At 56.1% G+C, this 18968-nt stretch overlaps 1 protein-coding gene across 3 annotated transcripts in view; it reads left to right on the top strand.

The window, feature by feature from the left end:
- IGSF9B (immunoglobulin superfamily member 9B) overlaps positions 1 to 18968 on the top strand; it is a 43477-nt gene that overhangs the window by 11853 nt on the left and 12656 nt on the right. For all 3 annotated transcript variants that reach the window (XM_047752554.1, XM_047752556.1, XM_047752557.1), the window contains exons 4-17: positions 4605 to 4756; positions 4988 to 5105; positions 6542 to 6683; positions 6810 to 6955; positions 9434 to 9576; positions 10055 to 10195; positions 10276 to 10392; positions 10639 to 10789; positions 11568 to 11679; positions 13964 to 14139; positions 15411 to 15637; positions 16401 to 16485; positions 18280 to 18441; positions 18830 to 18875. In XM_047752554.1, the coding sequence (XP_047608510.1) occupies positions 4605 to 4756; positions 4988 to 5105; positions 6542 to 6683; positions 6810 to 6955; positions 9434 to 9576; positions 10055 to 10195; positions 10276 to 10392; positions 10639 to 10789; positions 11568 to 11679; positions 13964 to 14139; positions 15411 to 15637; positions 16401 to 16485; positions 18280 to 18441; positions 18830 to 18875 (1918 nt within the window). The remainder of the gene's footprint in view (positions 1 to 4604; positions 4757 to 4987; positions 5106 to 6541; positions 6684 to 6809; positions 6956 to 9433; positions 9577 to 10054; positions 10196 to 10275; positions 10393 to 10638; positions 10790 to 11567; positions 11680 to 13963; positions 14140 to 15410; positions 15638 to 16400; positions 16486 to 18279; positions 18442 to 18829; positions 18876 to 18968) is intronic.

The following is an 18968-nucleotide window of genomic DNA, read 5'->3' as shown; positions in this document are numbered from 1 at the left end:
CGTGCCCCACACAGCTTGGGTCCTTCTGGGTGTGATTAATGTCTGTGACCCCAGATCCTAAGTCGGGAGAGAGGGATTGGTGGTGTCCTGGCTCGCAGGCTTCTCTGAGAAATCGATGGGCCCTGAAGGACGGCTCTGGTGGGGCCATGAAAAGCCATCTGGGATCCTGGAAGAACAGGGGGTTTGGCCAGAGCACTGGCCTCTGGGAAATGCAGACTTAGGGATGGTGGCCCTGGGTTGGGTCCAGGCTGTCTGACCCACTGGATGTAGGCGGCTCCTTTTTGTCAGCCCCACGAGACCGATGGGAGGCTTATTTTAAATCTTGGGTGGGCTGTCCCCACCACTCACAAGCTTTTGAGTCACCTCCTTCTGATGCCAGCTGTTGTGTGTGCCGGGAATGAAAACTCATCGTAATATTAGCCCAAGCAAAACATAATTAGGAAGGTAAATCTGCTGCCGAGAGCGTCACTGACTGAGCGCTGAGCCAAGAGTCCCCCACGCTGCTTGCTTTCTCGTGCCCTTTCCCGAGCTGTGCTGCCGTCTCCTGCAGCCCCTCCTCCTTCCCTGTCATCCCTGCCCATGTCCGGTGCAGCGCAGACACTCTGAGATGATGGGGACGTGGAGCTGCGCTAGGAACCATGTGTCCTGTTTGAGTGGGAGTCCACCGTTGGGAATTCCTCGCTGCTGGGATGCACCAGCTTGGAACTCGGTTTGTTTTGTGAACCCACCTCGTAGGCTGTCCATCACCTCTCAGAGCTTCACTTTTCTGTTTCCAAAAACAGTGCCTATTTGCAGGGCTCTTGTGAAGATTATGGGAGAAAACGTCTGGCACTGAGTCTGGAAGGTTGGCTGCATGGGGTCACTGTGTATAGGATGCTGGCCAGCCTCTTCCTCCAGAGAGAAGTTGGAGCCTGGTGGTGGTGTCATAGCAGGGCTGCAGAAGTGCAAGAGGGGTCTCAGGCTGGCAGAGGCAGCTGGTGGTGCTGGGAAGGCCCTTGAAAGCTACTCGTGACCATCCATTCAACATATATCCCCAAAGTCCAGTTGGTGGCAGGCTCTGGGGACACAGCAGTGGGTGTAGGGGGAGTCGGGGAGGTGCAGAGGCAGGAGGCAGGAAGGATGTGGCAGAGTGGAGGGAACAGCATGCCTGGAGGCCTGGAGGAAGGAGACCTGCGCATTCAGGGATTAGAAGGCTATTGGGATGGAAAATCAGGCTTTAGCCTTGGGCTCATGGATGGATACTCTCCACCCTCCCACCCCCACCTCCACCCCATCCTCCCAGGTTCTAGGTTATTTCCAGTGAAAATGTTTTCTTTATTGAAGGAAGAGTCTTGAGTACCAACATTCTGATGCTTCCAAACTAGAACATTTAATGTCATGAATTTCTGACTAGTATCACCTTTGGAAAATGAAAGGCCAGAGAAAAATTAGAATTACAGATCGTCTCATGCTCCTTCTGTGCTTTCTTGAAGGCCAGTTGGGTAGAAATAAACCCGATTATTTCTTTATTGCACATAAAATACCTGAAAAGTCCAGGTCTAATCATGCTTTGGGTTGGTGAATGACTTGGAGGAGAGGCCAGCCTATTTCTAACCTGCACGATTAATTATAGGGCACTTGTAAAAAAGAATTAAGCCTGGAAATGCAGCTGGCAAGCTCGCACCTAATCCAGTAAATAATCGGGAGTCAAACCATTATTTTCCTGAAAACTCGAAATTGTTCAAAGTGCTTTCCTGATTAGCACCTAAATAATAAAGTAATTATATAATTAGTAATTAATTTGTCACTCCAGGACATACTTTAACGTATTATCTTTTCTTTAAGCGTGACACGGAGGTAACAGAGGCCGTGTCTGTAAGCTGTATTTCACAGGCAGGCTGAGTGCCGGGCTCTGCAGGATGAAGGTGAGGGCTGGGGCAGGAGGGGGGCCTGGACCTGATGCCAGTTCCCTTTGCAAGGATTTGGAATGAGTTTTAGATTAGATTAGACATGGGTGAGGGTTGACTTTCTTGAGGTTGTGTGTCAAGTGCAGAGGAGATGGCTTCTTAATCACTCAGAACCTACTCCTGGTGCCCCCTTCCTGGCTCCCCTGTGCTGGGGGTTTGAGAGGCTGTCACAGATGCTTATCTTAGTCTTGTGCTCGGTTTTATGTTTGTGTTGGTCTGGTGTGTGTGTGTATGTGTATGTAAGTACATGTGTGTATGCTTATATCCTTGTGTATGTGTGCATGCGTGTGTATGCACGTACATGTGTGTTTATGTGCATGTACATTTGTGTATATGCTTATATATGTGTGTATATGCTGGTATGCACATGTATGTGTGCATGCCTTTATATGCTTGTGTGTATGTGCATATGTGTGTGTTCATATGCTTGTGTGTATGTGTATATGTGCGTGTGTATATGCATTGTGTTCATGTGTATATGCACGTATCTGTGTATATATGCTTGTATGCACGTATATGTGTGCATGTATGTGTGTATGCCTTTATGTGCTTGTATGTGTATGTGCATATGTGTTTGTGTGCTTATGCGTATATGTATGTATATGTGTGTGTGTACACATGAATTGTATACATGCGTATATGTGTGTATATGCACGTGTCTGTGTATATATGGTTGTATGCATGTGTATGTGTGCATGTATATGTGTATGCCTTTATATGTTTGTGTGTATGTGCATATGTGTGTTTGTATGCATATGTGTGCATATGTATATATGCATTGTATACACATGTATATGCATGTGCATGTGTATGTATATGCATGGGGGTGTATATTTGTGTGTGGGTGTATATGCTTGTGTATATGTGTATATGAATATGTGTGTGCCTGCATATGCCTCATTCATTGCCTTCATCCGTCTGCTCAACAGTTGTTTGTTGAGCCTCTAGTACATGCCAGGAACTGTGCTGAAAGCTAGGTACATGCTGGGATTCACAGATCTCTGCTCCCAGGAGACCCAGTGATAAGTGCTTTGAACGGTCCAAGGGGACAGGAATGCAAGTGCCTTCTTGGTCTGGCTGAGCAGGTGAGGCAGAGGTGGTATTTAAGCAAAGACATACAGGAAGTGAAAGGGTGACAGCTGGGGACAGCCCTGGGAGGGGAGGACCTGGCAAGTGCAAAGGTCCCAGGAATGGAAGTTCTTGGTCCCTTTGAGGAGGACAAGAAGGCTGGTCTGGGGAGTTCCCGTTGTGGCGCAGTGGTTAACGAATCCGACTAGGAACCATGAGGTTGTGGGTTCGGTCCCTGCCCTTGCTCAGTGGGTTAACGATCTGGTGTAGGTTGCAGATGCGGCTCGGATCCCGCATTGCTGTGGCTCTGGCATAGGCCGGTGGCTACAGCTCCGATTCGACCCCTAGCCTGGGAACCTCCATATGCCACGGGTGCGGCCCAAGAAATAGCAACAACAACAACAACAACAAAAAGACAAAAAAAAAAAAGAAGGCTGGTCTGGGAGCAGAGTTGAGGGATGTGTGATGGGGGGCGAGGAGGGCTCAAAGCTGTGGCATCTGCTGGGTCTGGAGTGGGCTGTCTCAGAGGAGACCCCTCCCACAGCTTCTCCTTAGGGCCTCCGAAGCCCTGGGCAGCTGACAGCGATAAGAATAATGGCAAAATGACCACATTTTAACGTTTTAACATTTTGCAAGCTCCCTTCACAGACTTTATCTTGTTTATTCCTCCCATCAAGCTGCAGGGTGGGGAATTAGGTAGATCCCGGAGAGGCCGAGCAACTTGTCCAGGTTACACAGCAAGAGGCAGGCCGGACTTGAACTCTGAGCTACTGGTGCCTAAGATGAGGTCAGAATTCCCACCTGCCCAGTGTTGTGGACCCTCAGGCTGGTATCTAGCAGTGTCTATATGCTCCGCACCCCCTTTAGAAAACCCCAGAATGATCGTGCACAGGGTTAGAGTTGACCAGGTGACTTCTACAAGCAGCTCAGAAAAACAGGACCGAGTGTTAAAAATTGAGTATTCAAACAGAATGGGATTTTAGTCAAAGCCGCAAATGCAGGTGCTGGGGAACAGTCTGGCACAGTCATAGTAGACTTTGGAAGGGAGCAACCCCCCAGAGTGGGCTATCTGCATCGCCCCTGGAAGCCAGCTAGGGAGGAAGGTAGGTGATTTTCTCTGCAGAGTCTGGGCAATTCCATGTCACCTGGCCTGTGATGCGAGTTGGCCCTGATGGGACTCAGATGGCGAATGTCCCAGAAGTGGGCACCTGGCTAGGCTGGGGTTGTGGAAGGAGGTTGTCTGGATGACTGGCCGTGGGTGAAGGACTGTGGCTGATGGGCTGTCTATGGCGCGGGTGGCAGGCGAGCCCTGGAAGGGCCTTGAGGAAGCGGTCTTGTTTATCGCTGATCCCTGGTCTGAGCCTGATGGCCTCCCTGCAGGTGCTGGCCAAACAGTATTTTATGGGAATTAGGTGGTTGCTGTGGGGAAAATTTAGAATGTGACCCAGTAAGACTGTCCAGGTTGCCCTCCTGCAGGTGGGCAGGCAGAGCTTGTCGCCTGTGTCCACCTCTCACCTTCCAGTGGGTACTGGACTCTCAGGGCAGCCAGCTGATCCCCCCACCTCTTCTGGCACCTTGGGTCTCTTGCAGCTCCTCCCACCTTCACAGAAACACCCCCCCAGTACATCGAGGCCAAGGAGGGTGGCAGTGTTACCATGACCTGCACGGCTTTTGGGAACCCCAAGCCCATTGTCACCTGGCTCAAGGAGGGGACGCTCCTGGGTGCTAGTGGCAAGTACCAGGTGAGTGTGGGTCTGCTGCCGGCTGCTGCACGCACTCCTTGCCCTCTGCCTCCTACTCCACGTGACCAGCTGGTGGAGGCATGGGGAGAGGGGACGCAGACTTCAGGGGACTGGCTGGCACCTGAGTTGTGGGAGGGAGATGCCTGTCTCTGTGTCCCCAGCCACCTCCACCTGGGATGGCTCTGGTGGGCCCAGGGATGGGTGCTGAGCCCTGTCTCGGGCTGGCCCTAGGTTAGTGACGGCAGCTTGACGGTGACATCAGTCAGTCGGGAGGACAGAGGTGCCTACACCTGTCGTGCATACAGCATCCAGGGGGAGGCCGTTCATACCACCCACCTGCTCGTCCAAGGTGAGAGTGATTTCTTTGGCCTTCTCATGCCCTGGGCATTTTGCAGGGATTTCTGGTCCCATGGAGCTTGGGGGGTTTTCACAGGGCATGGGGGACACAGGTGGGGGTGAGCAGCAAGCTGGGCGGGAGCTCCTCCGCATGACCGTGGCCCTCCCATGGGGTGGCGGGAGGTACCACGCTGAATGAGTTTCCCATTTCTCTCAATGTCCAGAGAACATTGGACAATGTCCTGGTGCCCTGCCAGGCTCCACCTTCCCCAGGGGAGAGCCCTCCCCTCGGGTCTCTGTCCTCTAGTGATGGCATCTTTACCATAAGTAAAGACAGGAATTCAGTCCAAACCCCAGAGGTTTCCATAACACAAAGGGCATTTGGCAGGGCTGGTGTCTGCAGGGTTAGCACCTGAGATGCCTGTCTGCCCTGCTCGGGGCCCCAAATGCTCCCCAGTAGGGGTGGCATCCACCCACACTCCCCACCTCCCACCGCCACCTGCTGGAGGAAGAGGGTTGGTGGTGTCTGTGCTGCATTGCTCACCCCACTCCAGGAGAGCTGCCCTCTCTGGAAAGCCAGCACCAGGTCTGCTGGAACGACACTCCCTTCCTCTGCTTCTCCTGCCCCCTCCCCAGCTGCCCTCTCCACCTCCAGCAGGTCCACACACAGCCTCTTACTCCTCCAGAGGCAAGACTATTCCCTGCTCTGGATCAAAAGAGTGGCCTTGGGAGTTCCCGTCGTGGCGCAGTGGTTAACAAATCCGACTAGGAACCATGAGGTTGAGGGTTCGGTCCCTGCCCTTGCTCAGTGGGTTAACGATCCGGCGTTGCCGTGAGCTGTGGTGTAGGTTGCAGACACGGCTCGGATCCCGCGTTGCTGTGGCTCTGGCATAGGCCAGTGGCTGCAGCTCCAATTCGACCCCTAGCCTGGGAACCTCCATATGCCGCAGGAGCGGCCCAAGAAATAGCAACAACAACAAAAAAGACAAAGGACAAAAAAAAAAAAAAAAAAAGTGGCCTTTCTCCTTCCTGCATGTGTGCTGCTCCGGGCTCAGCTGCAGAGAAGGATGGGCAGGGAGAGCTCTGTGTGTGTGTGTGTGTGTGTGTGTGTGTGTTGTGTGAGGAGGGCTTCGGTGCCTGCCTGGGGAGCCAGAGTTGACAAAGGGGCTGTGCATGGGGCAGGCACCTGCAGCAGGCTGAGGGCGCGTGGCCACACCTCTGGACCCCTCGCATCCCTGGGACCTGCAGGAAGAGTAAGAACCTGAGCACAAGCAGTAGCTGGGGCATTTTCATGGTGACTGCCCAGTTGTGCTGCCAGCTCCTGGATCAGTACCGTCCCTGCTGTCCTTCCCAGAGCTCGGGGTGCCCCTTCCTGAGGCTCAGCCTCCTGGGAGCCTGGTATTGTCCCCCCTGCACCAGGTGAGGTCATGTTTGTTCCTGTCCCCCCAGGGCCACCCTTCATCGTCTCGCCTCCTGAGAACATCACTGTCAACATATCACAGGATGCTCTGCTCACCTGCCGGGCGGAGGCCTATCCTGGCAACCTCACCTACACCTGGTACTGGCAGGATGAGAACGTCTACTTCCAGAAGTGAGTGCCCATCCTGAGCTGGCGGGTCCAGGCCCCTCCTCACCCATCCCATGGGGGAGACCCACTGGCACGGTGCCCTGGTGCCTCACGGAAGACCCTCTCCTCCTCCGCCCCGTGTCCCTGCAGTGACCTGAAGCTGAGGGTGCGGATTCTGATTGACGGGACCCTGATCATCTTCCGGGTGAAGCCAGAGGACGCGGGGAAGTACACATGCGTCCCGAGCAACAGCCTGGGGCGCTCCCCCTCGGCCTCAGCATACCTGACCGTGCAGTGTGAGTTGGGGCGAGGCTCAGGCCAGATTGGGGCCCAGAGGGTGGCAGAGATCCCGCACCACTGAGGGGGTGTGGGCACAGCTCGGGAGGTGGCCTGACCCAGGCTGGTCCACGAGGTGAATTGAGCCCCCCGCTGGACGTCTTCTCAGAACTGAATGTCTGCCTGTGTCCACTCTCTGCTCCATCCAGGCGTTCAGGCTGGTTTAGGGACAGGCGGGCCTTCTGGATGCCTGACCTTGTGCTGAGTGTGGCCAGCACTGTCTGCACCTGAACGAGGTGCATTTTTATCAGTACCTGGGGGCGTGTACACCTGGGTGAGCTCTCCCGCCAGCTCTCCGAGTCCACACGCAGGGGACAGACCTTCTTCTGGGGTGGCTGACCCACTTCTGCCAGGACCTGGCCCCCTTGTGCTTCCTGGCCGCACCTCTCCAGGGCTGCCCAAGGCCCGAAGGGGGAGCTGCTCTCGGGCTTTTGTGCAGCAGTCGCTCAGCTTGCTAATCTCGAGTGCGGAGTCAGGGCTGTCCCACTCCTGGCAGGCAGAGGCTGCAGGAGAGATGATCAGTAATGAGGGCTAATCTCTCCCTCTTGATTTGCCGATGGCTCCGTCACTCAGGCAACAGAGGCCCCCCTTGATGTGGTAGGTGACAGGCTCTCCATCACATGAGGGCTGGTGCGGGAGAGCCATGCTCCCCCACAGCATGGATGGGCAGGTGAGAGTGTGACAGTCTGGAGAGGGGTGGCTGAGGACGTTAGTGGAGCACAGGTGTGGCGGAGGGGCCAGCTGACTGTGACCTTGTGTCCTCACACAGTGATGTTGCTGGTAGGGACAGAGGCAGCCTCTCTTCCATGGACAGCTGAGGAGGGCTTTCAGCTGCTCTCTCTCTCTCTCTTATTTATTTATTTATTTTTGTCTTTTTTGTCCTTTAGGGCCACACCCGAGGCATATGGAGGTTCCTGGGCTAGGGGGTCCAATCGGAGCTACAGCCGCCTGCCTATGCCATAGCCACAGCAGTGTGGGATCTAAGCCGCGTCTGCGACCTATACCACACTGAGAGAAGCCAGATCCTTAACCTACTGAGAGAGGCCAGATCCTTAACCTACTGAGAGAGGCCAGAGATCAAATCTGCATCTTCATGGATACTAGTCAGATTCATTTCGGCTGAGCTACGACGGGAACTGCTCAGCGGCTCTTTTACGTCCCCAGTTCTTAGGAGCTGTGAGGCCCCAGGACATCAGGTCTGTCCTACCCAGACCTGCAGAAGGAAACAGCAAGCCAGAGCTTCTATAAACAACTTGCTGTGTGCCTGGGCTCTGTGGGCTGTGGTGGTGCCAAGAGATGGCAAGCTCCTTTCAGAGCAGATCCCATCTGCTTGTCACCTGGGCACGGAGGGGCAGTGGCAGAGGGCAAGGACCATCCGGGGTGGTCTTCGAAGGATGGCAATGCAACAGGATGAAGGTCCCATCCTCGCACCGTGGCCATGTTTCTGCTGAGAGGGGAGTGAGGTTTCCCCACCTGCCTCCGGCACCATCACCCACTCCCACTTGCCTTCAGAGAGAATCCGGGGGGTGAGATTTTCAGGTGGGTGAGACAAGGATCTTTATTTCTGCTAAAAAGCAGTGTTCAGAGTATTTCCCATTCATAAACCCTTTGAAAACTTGGAGGAAAAAAAAAAAAACCCTCAACCATACAAAAGTAGGAAGCTGTGTCTAAATATATACCTCGGCCTGGTATTTATGTAATGCTGTTCTCTGAAGGGCTCCAGACGCTCACAGAGCCGCCCCTTCATCCCCACCGCCTCCTGGGGAGTTCTGGATCCTTCTCCCCCATGGTCCTCGGGGGAGCCTGGGAGCCTCGGGGGGTGACTCACCCACATCAGGGGTTGCTGTTCTTGTTCTGCCAGGAACCTTCCCTCCACTTTTTGGCCAGCTTTGCTTTCCACCTGCACAGATGGGAGACCAAGGCAGAGGAGGGCAGAGCAGGCTTGTGGCCCTGCCCCTGGTCGCCGTCTGCGGAGGGTGTGGAAACAGCAAGGGCTTAGTGCCCAGCAGAGTTGTGGAAGGTGGTGGCCAGAGGTTGGCTTCATGGTGCGGAGTCTAGGGGCTGGGGAGGTGGATACTGAGGGTCCCCGCTGCCTGGAACGTCCGCGCGGGAGGAGGCGTTTGAGGAGAGTACAGACGGGCCAGGCAGGCTCGGGCTTGACTGGCTCCTCAGGAGGGCGAGGCTGGATACTCAGGACGTCTGCGGCTGGCACTGGGCAGTCTGCTGTGGCCTCTGGGCTGTCAGCTAGGGGGCTGGGCTTTGCGATCTCTTGCCCGCGCTGGGCCTGTGCTGAGTGTGGGGACATAGGCAGCAGTGTGCTCAGTGGGTGGATGCAGCGAAGGCCGGAGTGGGGCCCTGGGCTGGGTGGTGGCTCTGTGCCCCTCCGACCCTGCGATTTCTCACCCTCTTCTTCCCTGCCACCCCTGCGGTCCCTGCAGACCCAGCCCGTGTCCTCAACATGCCCCCTGTGATCTACGTGCCCGTGGGGATTCACGGCTACATCCGCTGCCCTGTGGACGCAGAGCCGCCAGCCACCGTGGTCAAGTGGAACAAGGACGGCCGCCCCCTGCAGGTTGAGAAGGTGCTGCAGGGATGTGTGTGGTCGAGGGAGGTCCCCAGCCCTGAGGTGCTGCCTCTGGGGATCTGGTTCCTGCCAGGACTCCTCCACTCCCTGACAAAATTCTGGGAAAGTGGAGTTGCTGTTGTGGCTCAGCGGGTTAAGAACCAGACCAGTATCCATGAGGTTGCAGGTTCAATCCCTGGCCTCGCTCAGTGGGTTAAGGATCCGGCTTTCCCCTGAGCTGTCACAGATGCAGCTTGGATCTGGCATTGCTGTGGCTGTGGCATAGGCCTGTGGCCGCAGCTCCAATTCAACCCCTACCCTGGGAACTTCCATGCCCTGGGGGAAAAAATACAACTCTGGGAAAGCAAAGCACTGCTTCCCATGGGGTTGAGTTCCCCAGGGCCTGGCCATCCTGCCCATGGAGGGGCAGCTTGTGGTCTGGGCTGAGGGTCCGCCTCTGACCACGGCTCCCACTCTGCTGTCTGTGCTCTGGCAGAACCTGGGCTGGACCCTGATGGAGGACGGCTCCATCCGAATCGAGGAGGCCACAGAGGAGGCCCTTGGCACGTACACCTGTGTGCCTTACAACACCTTGGGGACCATGGGCCAGTCTGCTCCCGCGAGGCTCGTCCTGAAGGTGAGGCCGGACTGTGAGTGGCCTCCGTGTGGGCGGGCCCCTCACGTGCCCGACGTCATGGCCTTGCCATGCTCTCCTAGGACCCCCCGTATTTCACGGTGCTACCAGGCTGGGAGTATAGGCAAGAGGCTGGCCGGGAGCTGCTCATCCCCTGCGCTGCCGCTGGGGACCCCTTCCCTGTCATCACGTGGAGAAAGGTACCTCTGGGCTCTGGGGCTCCCCAGGAGCATGGGGGGGTGGCACAGCCTGGTGATGGCTCCCTGGGGGTGGGGGCCGAGTAACGAGGGTAACTTTTGGAGGCCTAGGCACCCTGGAAGAGGGTAGCGGAGGGCTGCAGGTTGAGGCCCGGTGCTGCCCACCCCCCCACCCCACTCCTGGACCCCTGAGTGTCTGTGGCTTCTCTTCTTCCCTGCCTGACCTGGCTGCCCCCTTTTTTGGCCAAGGTAGGGAAGCCCAGCAGAAGCAAGCACAATGCCCTGCCCAGCGGGAGCCTGCAGTTCCGCGCCCTGAGTAAGGAGGACCACGGGGAGTGGGAGTGCATCGCCACCAACGTGGTCACCAGCATCACTGCCAGCACCCACCTGACTGTCATCGGTACGGGGCGCGGGTGGGAGGGCTGTGCTCTGGGTGGGGGCTGTCTGCTCTGTGGGCCTTTCTCTGAGTCTGGGCTGGGCCTGGCACAGCTGTCCTGTCAGCTGGGGCTTTGGGCATCTGTGCTCCCTCCTCTGCCAAAAACACTGTCGCCAGGACCTTAGTCCTTGGTTTTGCCTTCCCCTCTGGGGACAGACAGCATAGTCATAACAGCAGCCAAGACTTTCTGAGCATTTACTGCCAGCTTTAGGCTCAGTACAAGTGGTGACTCCTCATTTACAAGCTGCAGGGTGGGAGCTGGTGTTCCCCTTGGGTGTTCACTGAGACCTAGGCTCACCTGGGTTGGACACCTAGCTCAGTGTCACACTGCTCAGAGGTGGCGGGCCCAGGACTCAACTCCCCTTGGAGTTGCTAACTGCTGTGCTAGGCTGCTGTCACATTGGTGTTTGGGCCTTAGGAGGCTAGAGAGTTGCACGGGGCCTTTTGGCCTTGCTGTGGCCATAAGGAGAGTTTCTGTGCCCTCCTGGGCCTGGGCTGCTGACCAGGTCTGGTTTCCCTTAGGCCCTTATTCTTACTGCTCACGCCGTCTCCTGCTGGATGGACTGACTGGCCCTGCAGACTTGGTTTCCTCCCCTAACCCATGACCCAGGAGGGCCAGGGCGCAGCTCCTTACAGCATCCTCGTTGCCATCACTCCACCTGGGGCCCCACATTGGCCCAACGCAGCGAGGTTGTGGGCACCCAGCTCGTGGCCTCAGTTCTTCTGTCCGCTTGGTTTCCAGGCACCAGCCCCCACGCCCCGGGCAGTGTCCGGGTCCAGGTCTCCATGACAACTGCCAATGTGTCCTGGGAGCCAGGCTATGACGGAGGATTTGAGCAGACATTCTCAGTTTGGTACGGACCTCTGTGAGTCACCCCTGCTCGCCTCGCTCTCTGCTTCTCTCCCCCCGCCCCCCTTTAGTCAGTCCCTGGGGTTGGGGAGCAGGTTACAAGGAAGGTGTGGTTCTTTGCCTGCCCGACCTCCCTCTGGTCAGTGAGGTGTGCCAGCTTGGCGGCGAGAGGGGGAGGGTGTCTACACTGCCAAAGGGGCTGGTGCATGGATGGCCCATCACCCTGGCTGCGCTTCCCCAGCTGATCTCACGTCCCCTTCTGCGTTTGTGGCTCTTTCCTAAGCTTCTGCTGTCCTCTGGGGTCTGGAAGAGACTCCTGATCTTCAAGGGCATTGTGACAGCCCAGCTGGGAATGCAGGATCTAATTTTTATTCTGTCCCTTCCCTAGTGGTTTCAGAAACCAGGGTGAAGTGGCAGTCACCTTCCTGGCCTTGTCTGCACGTGTGCGTTTTCTCTCTAGGACCATGTGTCTCTCTGTTATCTTCGCCTCTCGTTACACATTAATTTAGCCAGATGCAGTGATGTCAGATCTTTGCCCAAACCTCGGGGCGGACAGATCCTGCGACAGTGCATGAATTAGGCCAAGGACAGGAAGTGTAGAAATCTGAAAGAGGCCTCAGCTGAGTTCCACCCTCACTTTAGGATTTCCTCTCCCCACATCCCTATCCTGAGCCAAGAGCCAGCCACCTGGATCAGGGCGACACCCTTGAGCGGGGTGCGAATCCCCAACCAGGATCACCAGGCCTGGGGAGGAGGAAACATACTCGGGGGCTCTGGAAATTCAGGGAGAGCCCTTCCCACATCTCTTAGCAGCAGGCAGGCTGAGCAGGAGCCGGCCTCTTTCCCAGACTCTGAACACCTTTTTTTTCCAAATTTAATTTTATTTATTAACTTTTTTTTTCTTTTTAGGGCTGCACTCACAGCATTTGGGGGTTCCCAGGCTATGGGTTGAATCAGAGCTGTAGCTGCCGGCCTGTGCCACAGCCACAGCAGTGCTGGAGCCAAGCTGCGTCTGCAACCTACACCACAGTTCATGGCAACGCTGGATCCTTAACCCACTGAGGGAGGCCAGGGATCAAACCTGCGTCCTCATGGATACTAGTTGGGTTCATTAACTGCTGAGCCACAACGGGAACTCCCACCTAGGTGTTCTGTGTGGAGCACCTTCCACCCATCTCTTCCTTGGGCAGGCGGGGTGCTGCCAGGTGGTGGTGTGGCCTGGGCAGAGCATGTAGCCATCTTTGGGGAGGCCGAATGGAAGGTCTGGGCACGGACTGGGTTCCTTCACCGCTCTGGGCAGCTTCTCTGCTTCGCTCTGTCTCTCTGCTGGCCTGCTGTGGTGCCCAGGGAGGGTGGCGGGGCCGGAAGGGCGGACACAGGCTGGGGAGGCCTCCTTCCCCTTTTTTTCTGATTGCACCCAGCTCTCGTTGTCCTGAGTTTGGTGCTGGCTTCTTCTTGCTGTGCTTTCTGCTGCCTCAGCTCCAATTCCTGGGCACAGGTGGCTGTAAACCTGCAGGGACCTGGCCTGGTCCTTGGGGCTGCACAGGGCTGTGGCTGCTCCCATGGGACAATGTCTCCTCCCCGTGGTGGCACTGAGGCACTGCGTCTGGGCACTGGCCTCCTGGCAGTGGGGTGTCAGGTGAGCTGCACGGCAAGGGTGGACTGTACCCTGAGTTTCTGTGCTCTGCTCCCTCAGTGTGACCTCCCTTGGTTGGGACCTCTCACCTGGAAGGTGACCTCCTGGTCCCTGTGGAGGAGAAACGTGGGTTATTTCTGTCCTGTGCCCAGGACCTCCTCAGTGACTCAAGCCTGCTTGGATAGAGTGATCCCTCTGGATCACTCCTGGTCCTACTCATGGCTATCCCCAGGAGGCCAGGCAGCCAAGGGCACCTGACCTCCCCCTTGTCCTGTTGGTGCCCATCCCCACGTTCCCACTTTGGCACCTGCCTTGTTCCCAGAGTCCTCGCTCCCAGGGCAGTGCCACTCTTAGGGCTGTGACCAGGGTGAGATTCTCCCAGAATGCCATTCGTAATGTGATCTGTGTCTCCAACATCACTGATACCAAGGATCCCTTTTATAGAAGAGGCACCAGCAACAGTTGGAGACTTGGCCTTGTAGGGACCAGCACAGCCAAAAGCTCGGGTGGATCAACTTGTCTGACCTGTTCCTGACCTCGAACCTGGGAGGGCTGGGGTGGCCCCCCACCTCCAGGACCTGCGTGCTTTCTCGTGTCTTCAGTGTAACCCACCCAGCCCCCTTGTCCCCGACCCTCTCTTTCTTTTGGGCAGGATGAAGCGGGCACAGTTTGGGCCCCATGACTGGCTGTCCCTGCCCGTGCCCCCAGGACCCAACTGGCTGCTGGTGGATGTCCTGGAGCCTGAGACAGCATACCAGTTCAGCGTCCTGGCCCAAAACAAGCTGGGAACGAGCGCCTTCAGTGAGGTGGTCACTGTGAACACTTTAGGTGAGGTGGGGCGGGGGATGCTCCCAGAGGAGCTGGGGTAGAGAGCAAACACTTCCTGCCCACTGTATGCAGGCATCTTGTTAAGTGCCTTATAGGATCAGCACTGACCTCCCAGTGAGGTTCTGTCCTAGTCCTATGGGGTCTGTCTGGACCCAAGTGCCTTATACACATCAGAGCCACTTTGGGCTGGCTTGATGTGTCCTCAGATGGACGGAAGAGCTTCCAGAGTCCTCCTTCCTTGTTGGTCACATGTCTACATCTTCCTGTGGCCTCACGGGGAGCAGGGGTATCCCTCTCCTCCTCTGCACCACTGCTGGGACCTTTCTCTGACCCTGAGCCTCATGTGGTGGCAGGTGTGGGGCTGACTCTTCCTTTCTGGAACCAGCTGCTCACTCCATCTGTCTGGTTGCATTTGTCCCCTCTTTGGGACAGGCAGCTCCACACCAGTCTTGTCCTGGGTCCTTTACTGCTGCCAAGGGAGCAGCTGTCACAGAAGGCTTACCTGTCCTGGAGCTTCCTGCCCTGGGGCCTGTTTTTCCACCTGTGCTTGAGGGGACTGGATGGAGAGAGCAGGGTGCTGTGGGAAGATGCTCCTCTTTCCTTGGGAGAGAACTAAAGATGTGTTTTATAGTATCTTTTTTTTTTTTTTTTTTGGTCTTTTTAGGGCTGCACCCACAGCACATGGAAGTTCTCAGGCTAGGGATCGAATTAGAGCTGCAGCTGCCGGCCTACATCACAGCCACAGCAACTTGGGATCCGAGCCGAGTCTGTGACCTATACCATAGCTCACAGCAACGCCGAATCCCTGACCCACTGAGCAAGGCCAGGGATCGAACCCACGTCCTCATGTGTACTACTTGGGTTCATTACCACTGAGCCACCATGGGAACTCCCTATAGTATCTTTTTAAAGATACTGTCTTATTGAAGAGATAATTACATTTATTTCCTCTATCTTCCTTGTAGTTCCTGATTTTATTCCTTCCAAGGGACTTGATTCCTCACGTATGTTTTTAGAAGTGCTCTGGAGACAGCATCAGGAAGCTCAGGGTCCCCTTGCCCTGCCTCCTTCCCTTGGATTAAGAGGGCTCTGGATGGGACACTTGTCCCTGAATTAATGGCTGCACGGGAGCTTGGAGATATGGCCATCCTCACCTTGGGGTCGTGGTGCCTGCAGGGGTGCCTGCTGGGCCAGAGGGTAGCATGTGGCTGGAGGGGGTGCAGTGGCCACAACATCCCTGCCAATTGTGTGTCCTCCCCCATTCCTCCCAGCATTCCCTGTCACAACTCCAGAACCCCTGGTGCTGGTTACCCCACCGAGGTGCCTCACAGCCAACCGGACCCAGCAGGGCGTGCTCCTGTCTTGGCTCCCACCTGCCAATCACAGCTTCCCCATTGACCGCTACATCATGGAGTTCCGCATCGGAGAACGCTGGGAGATGCTAGATGATGCCATCCCTGGCACTGACGGGGACTTCTTTGCCAAGGACTTGTCACAGGTGAGGGGGTTAGCTTTTCCCTCCTTCTCGTTTCATGATTCTAGAATCACTGGGAGCTCTGAGTGACCCACTCAGGTATATGAGGGTCGGCTGCGTTACCATCCCAAATCTGCTGCCAGGGTTTGGGATCCTCAGGTCACCGCGGCCAAGGTCCACAGGTTCAGGGCCAGCTTTTTGGTAGCGGGGAGTCCTGTTGCCTTGCGGAGTCTCCTTGCGCTGACACAAGCTGGGGAGAACAGGCAAGCTGGGAGCCCCGCTCGGTCACCAGGTACAGACTCAGCTCCCTGCTGGAGTCTGACGTGGGTTGGGCAGAGGACCCCCCAGAAGGGCGGTCTTCTAGCTTGAGCCAGGGTGGGAGCACCTCCTTTAATGATTCTGAGCCCCAGGAAGAAACACATCATTTTTTTCCAGCTGACTCCCCTTAAACTTGAACATCTCTCTAGCTGGAGAGAGGCACCAGCTTGTTTGAAGGATGCAACGAATCTCACCCAGCTTCCCATCTTCCTGCCCTGGATGCTCTGGAGCTGGGATTGGCTCATGGTGGCTCCCCAGGACTCCTGTGTGCCTCTCTTCCCAACACTGCTCCCAATGACCTCACATCCCTAGCCTGAAATCAGCCACGGTGGGAGGATTTATCCCACGGAAACTGTCGGTGTCCTGTTCCGTGAGAGATGGCTGCAGAGTCACGGGGCGGGGGGTTGGGGGGAGGTCAGTGGCTGTCTTGGGTCGCTCACCTGACAGGGTGTTGTTCCTGGGGCTGTAGGACACGTGGTACGAGTTCCGGGTCCTGGCCGTCATGCAGGACCTGGTCAGCGAGCCCAGCAACATCGCCGGCGTCTCCAGCACAGGTACTTGGTGGTGGTGGTGGTGGTGGCGGCGGGGGGGGTTCTGGCTCATGTGGGAAGAGGCTGAGCTGGAAACAGGAGAGTGCTAGTTGTTCAATCAGTGTGAGTCTTAGCCTTTGTGAAGCCCATCAGGTGGGTACTATTTCTTCACCAAAGGAGCTACGTTTATGCCTGTTTCTCTAAGGGAGCCACAGAAAGAAAGAGCTCATCTTCACTTTAAAGTAGTCAAAAAGGACTTAAGTCCTTTTGCTCTAAAATTTCTGTTCCTCCAGTGCTGTCCTGTGCTGTGGGCTGGGGGGCAGATGGGAGCAAAGAGACAGTAAAGAGGTCCGCCGTACTTACTGACGCCTCTCCTAAGGCGGCTTCATAATTATGGTGGTTTCATTTGGAAAATTGCTGTTTGGTGTTGTTTTCCTCCACTTCTTCCTCTCCCTAGATTTTTCAGGCTAAATAAAGCAACTCCCTAGCATTTTCTCCATTTATCTTTCTTTCTCTTGGCCCTGGTCCCATTTCCATGCGTCGTCTTCCAGCTACAGTCCCTGACACGTAACAGGTCCCTCCCCCAGAAGTGGTTCCCTGGGTTTGGGAAGAGGCTCTTGCTTCATGATCAAGCAGTGGCACATTTCCTGAAAGCTCTTGCTCAGGGCTCGTAGATGCACTGGGGCAGCTGGTGGGCAGCTGGGGAGGGCAGGTAAGAGTGCGTAGGGGGGAGCGTAGTATGACTTGTCTTGTATGTTAGGCACCACAGGGCTGTATTACCTTCTCCACATGAAGACATCTGCTGTAGGCAGCAGGACCCACCCAGCATACTTGTCGGGCTTCTCCCCAGGAAAGAGGGCTGCAGCCAAGGCCAGATCGGAGGACTTGGGGGTTTTGGGGACGCTTCTTGCCAAGTGTTCTGTATTTGACGGCTTCATGTCTGATTCCTGAAAGAAAACAAACGTAGTCGGAAGTGTCCTGTGGTGAATGAGGATGCAGCTACCTCAGCATCTGCCTTTAAGCCTCCCACTCCCACAGACTGGGTACTCATTTCCTACTCAGCCAGTCAGCTTGCTTGGATTATTTTAATCCACTGTTAACATTGACATGACAATGGACTCTGGCTGAATATATCAGAATACGTAGGTTTCCCTTTCGATGAGGCTGAAGGGTGGCACTGACTAGCATAACTGTCAGGTGGCAGTGGAACTCAGTGGACTGGTCCAGTCCTGGCTTAGTCACTCTTAAGCTCCGCAAATTTGGGCACAAAGCAAGACTCACTGTGGCCTGTAGAACAAGGATACCGTTTGCCGCCCCTGCACGTGCTGTCAGGATAGGTCGTGCTGATCCCCCTGCAGAAGCTGCAGCCTGCACTGGAATGCATTAGAAAGGGGTGCCCGAGTACTAGAGCAAGAGGGCCTGCCCCTGCTGCAGAGTTTCGCCCATGGGTCCTGTTGTGTAGAGAAGCTGGTGGGGGTCGCCGTGATTATGTTGGTGCTCAGGCCCTGTGGCAATGTCCAGTCACGGGGTTTCTATGTAGACAGAGTGTGTGCTGGACAAGTACAACCCATCATGGAGCTGCCCTCCCACAGGTAGGAGATATAGATGGCGTTTCTTCCTCACAAGCCAGGTAGCGATTCCTTGGCTCTGTAGAACCTCCTTCTCTCTCTTCTTGCCACACCACCTCTTCAGTGTTAAGGGCTGAGCCTTAGTGAGGTGTGTCCCCCACAGGTAGGGAAGCATCTGGGCTGGGGTGGGCACAGGTGGGGCCGTGGGGAGGGAGAATCTCACTCGTGCTCCATCCCCCCCATCCCCCAGACATCTTCCCGCAGCCGGACCTGACTGATGATGGGCTGGCTCGGCCGGTGTTGGCTGGAATCGTGGCCACCATCTGCTTCCTGGCCGCGGCCATCCTGTTCAGCACGCTGGCTGCCTGCTTCGTCAATAAGCAGCGCAAGCGGAAGCTCAAGCGCAAGAAAGGTAAGTGGAGGTCCCGCCCCTACCCATGTGGCCCACAGTCCCAGAAGCTCCCCCTTCAGGAGAAATAGCCAGTTTTCCTCATGTCCCCCCCTTCGAAATAGGGGAACTGGGGCCTTGTGAGCTGCCTTGGGCCTCCCCTTGGAAATAGGGGAGCAGGGCTGCCAGTGAGACTCACTTGAAAGGGGGAGGAAGGAAGGATGGTGGGGAGAGTCAGGGGGACCAGAGAGAGGGTGGAGGCAGGGCCCGGTGGGGTACAGGATCCTGGATCCAGATGTGCCAGACACTGAGCAGGCTGCTTCCCTGAGGGCTTTGCTCTGGGCTCTGCTGATACCTGGGGTGGGCTGTGTGGCCTCAGCCCTCAGCAGGCTCCCCCTCTTTACCCCTCCAGATCCTCCGCTCTCCATCACGCACTGCAGGAAGAGCCTGGAGTCTCCGTAAGTGGCCTGGCCCCGGGAGGACAGGGCACGGCTGTCTGGGGCGGAAGTCTGGCTCAGCCTCATGACAGTGTTTCTAGGTCATGTACCATT

This window comes from Phacochoerus africanus, chromosome 11 (assembly GCF_016906955.1).
Source record: "Phacochoerus africanus isolate WHEZ1 chromosome 11, ROS_Pafr_v1, whole genome shotgun sequence".
Lineage (NCBI taxonomy): Eukaryota > Metazoa > Chordata > Mammalia > Artiodactyla > Suidae > Phacochoerus > Phacochoerus africanus.
The sequence above is the reverse complement of the archived record's forward strand: the minus strand, read 5'-3'. Positions and strand labels throughout refer to the sequence as shown.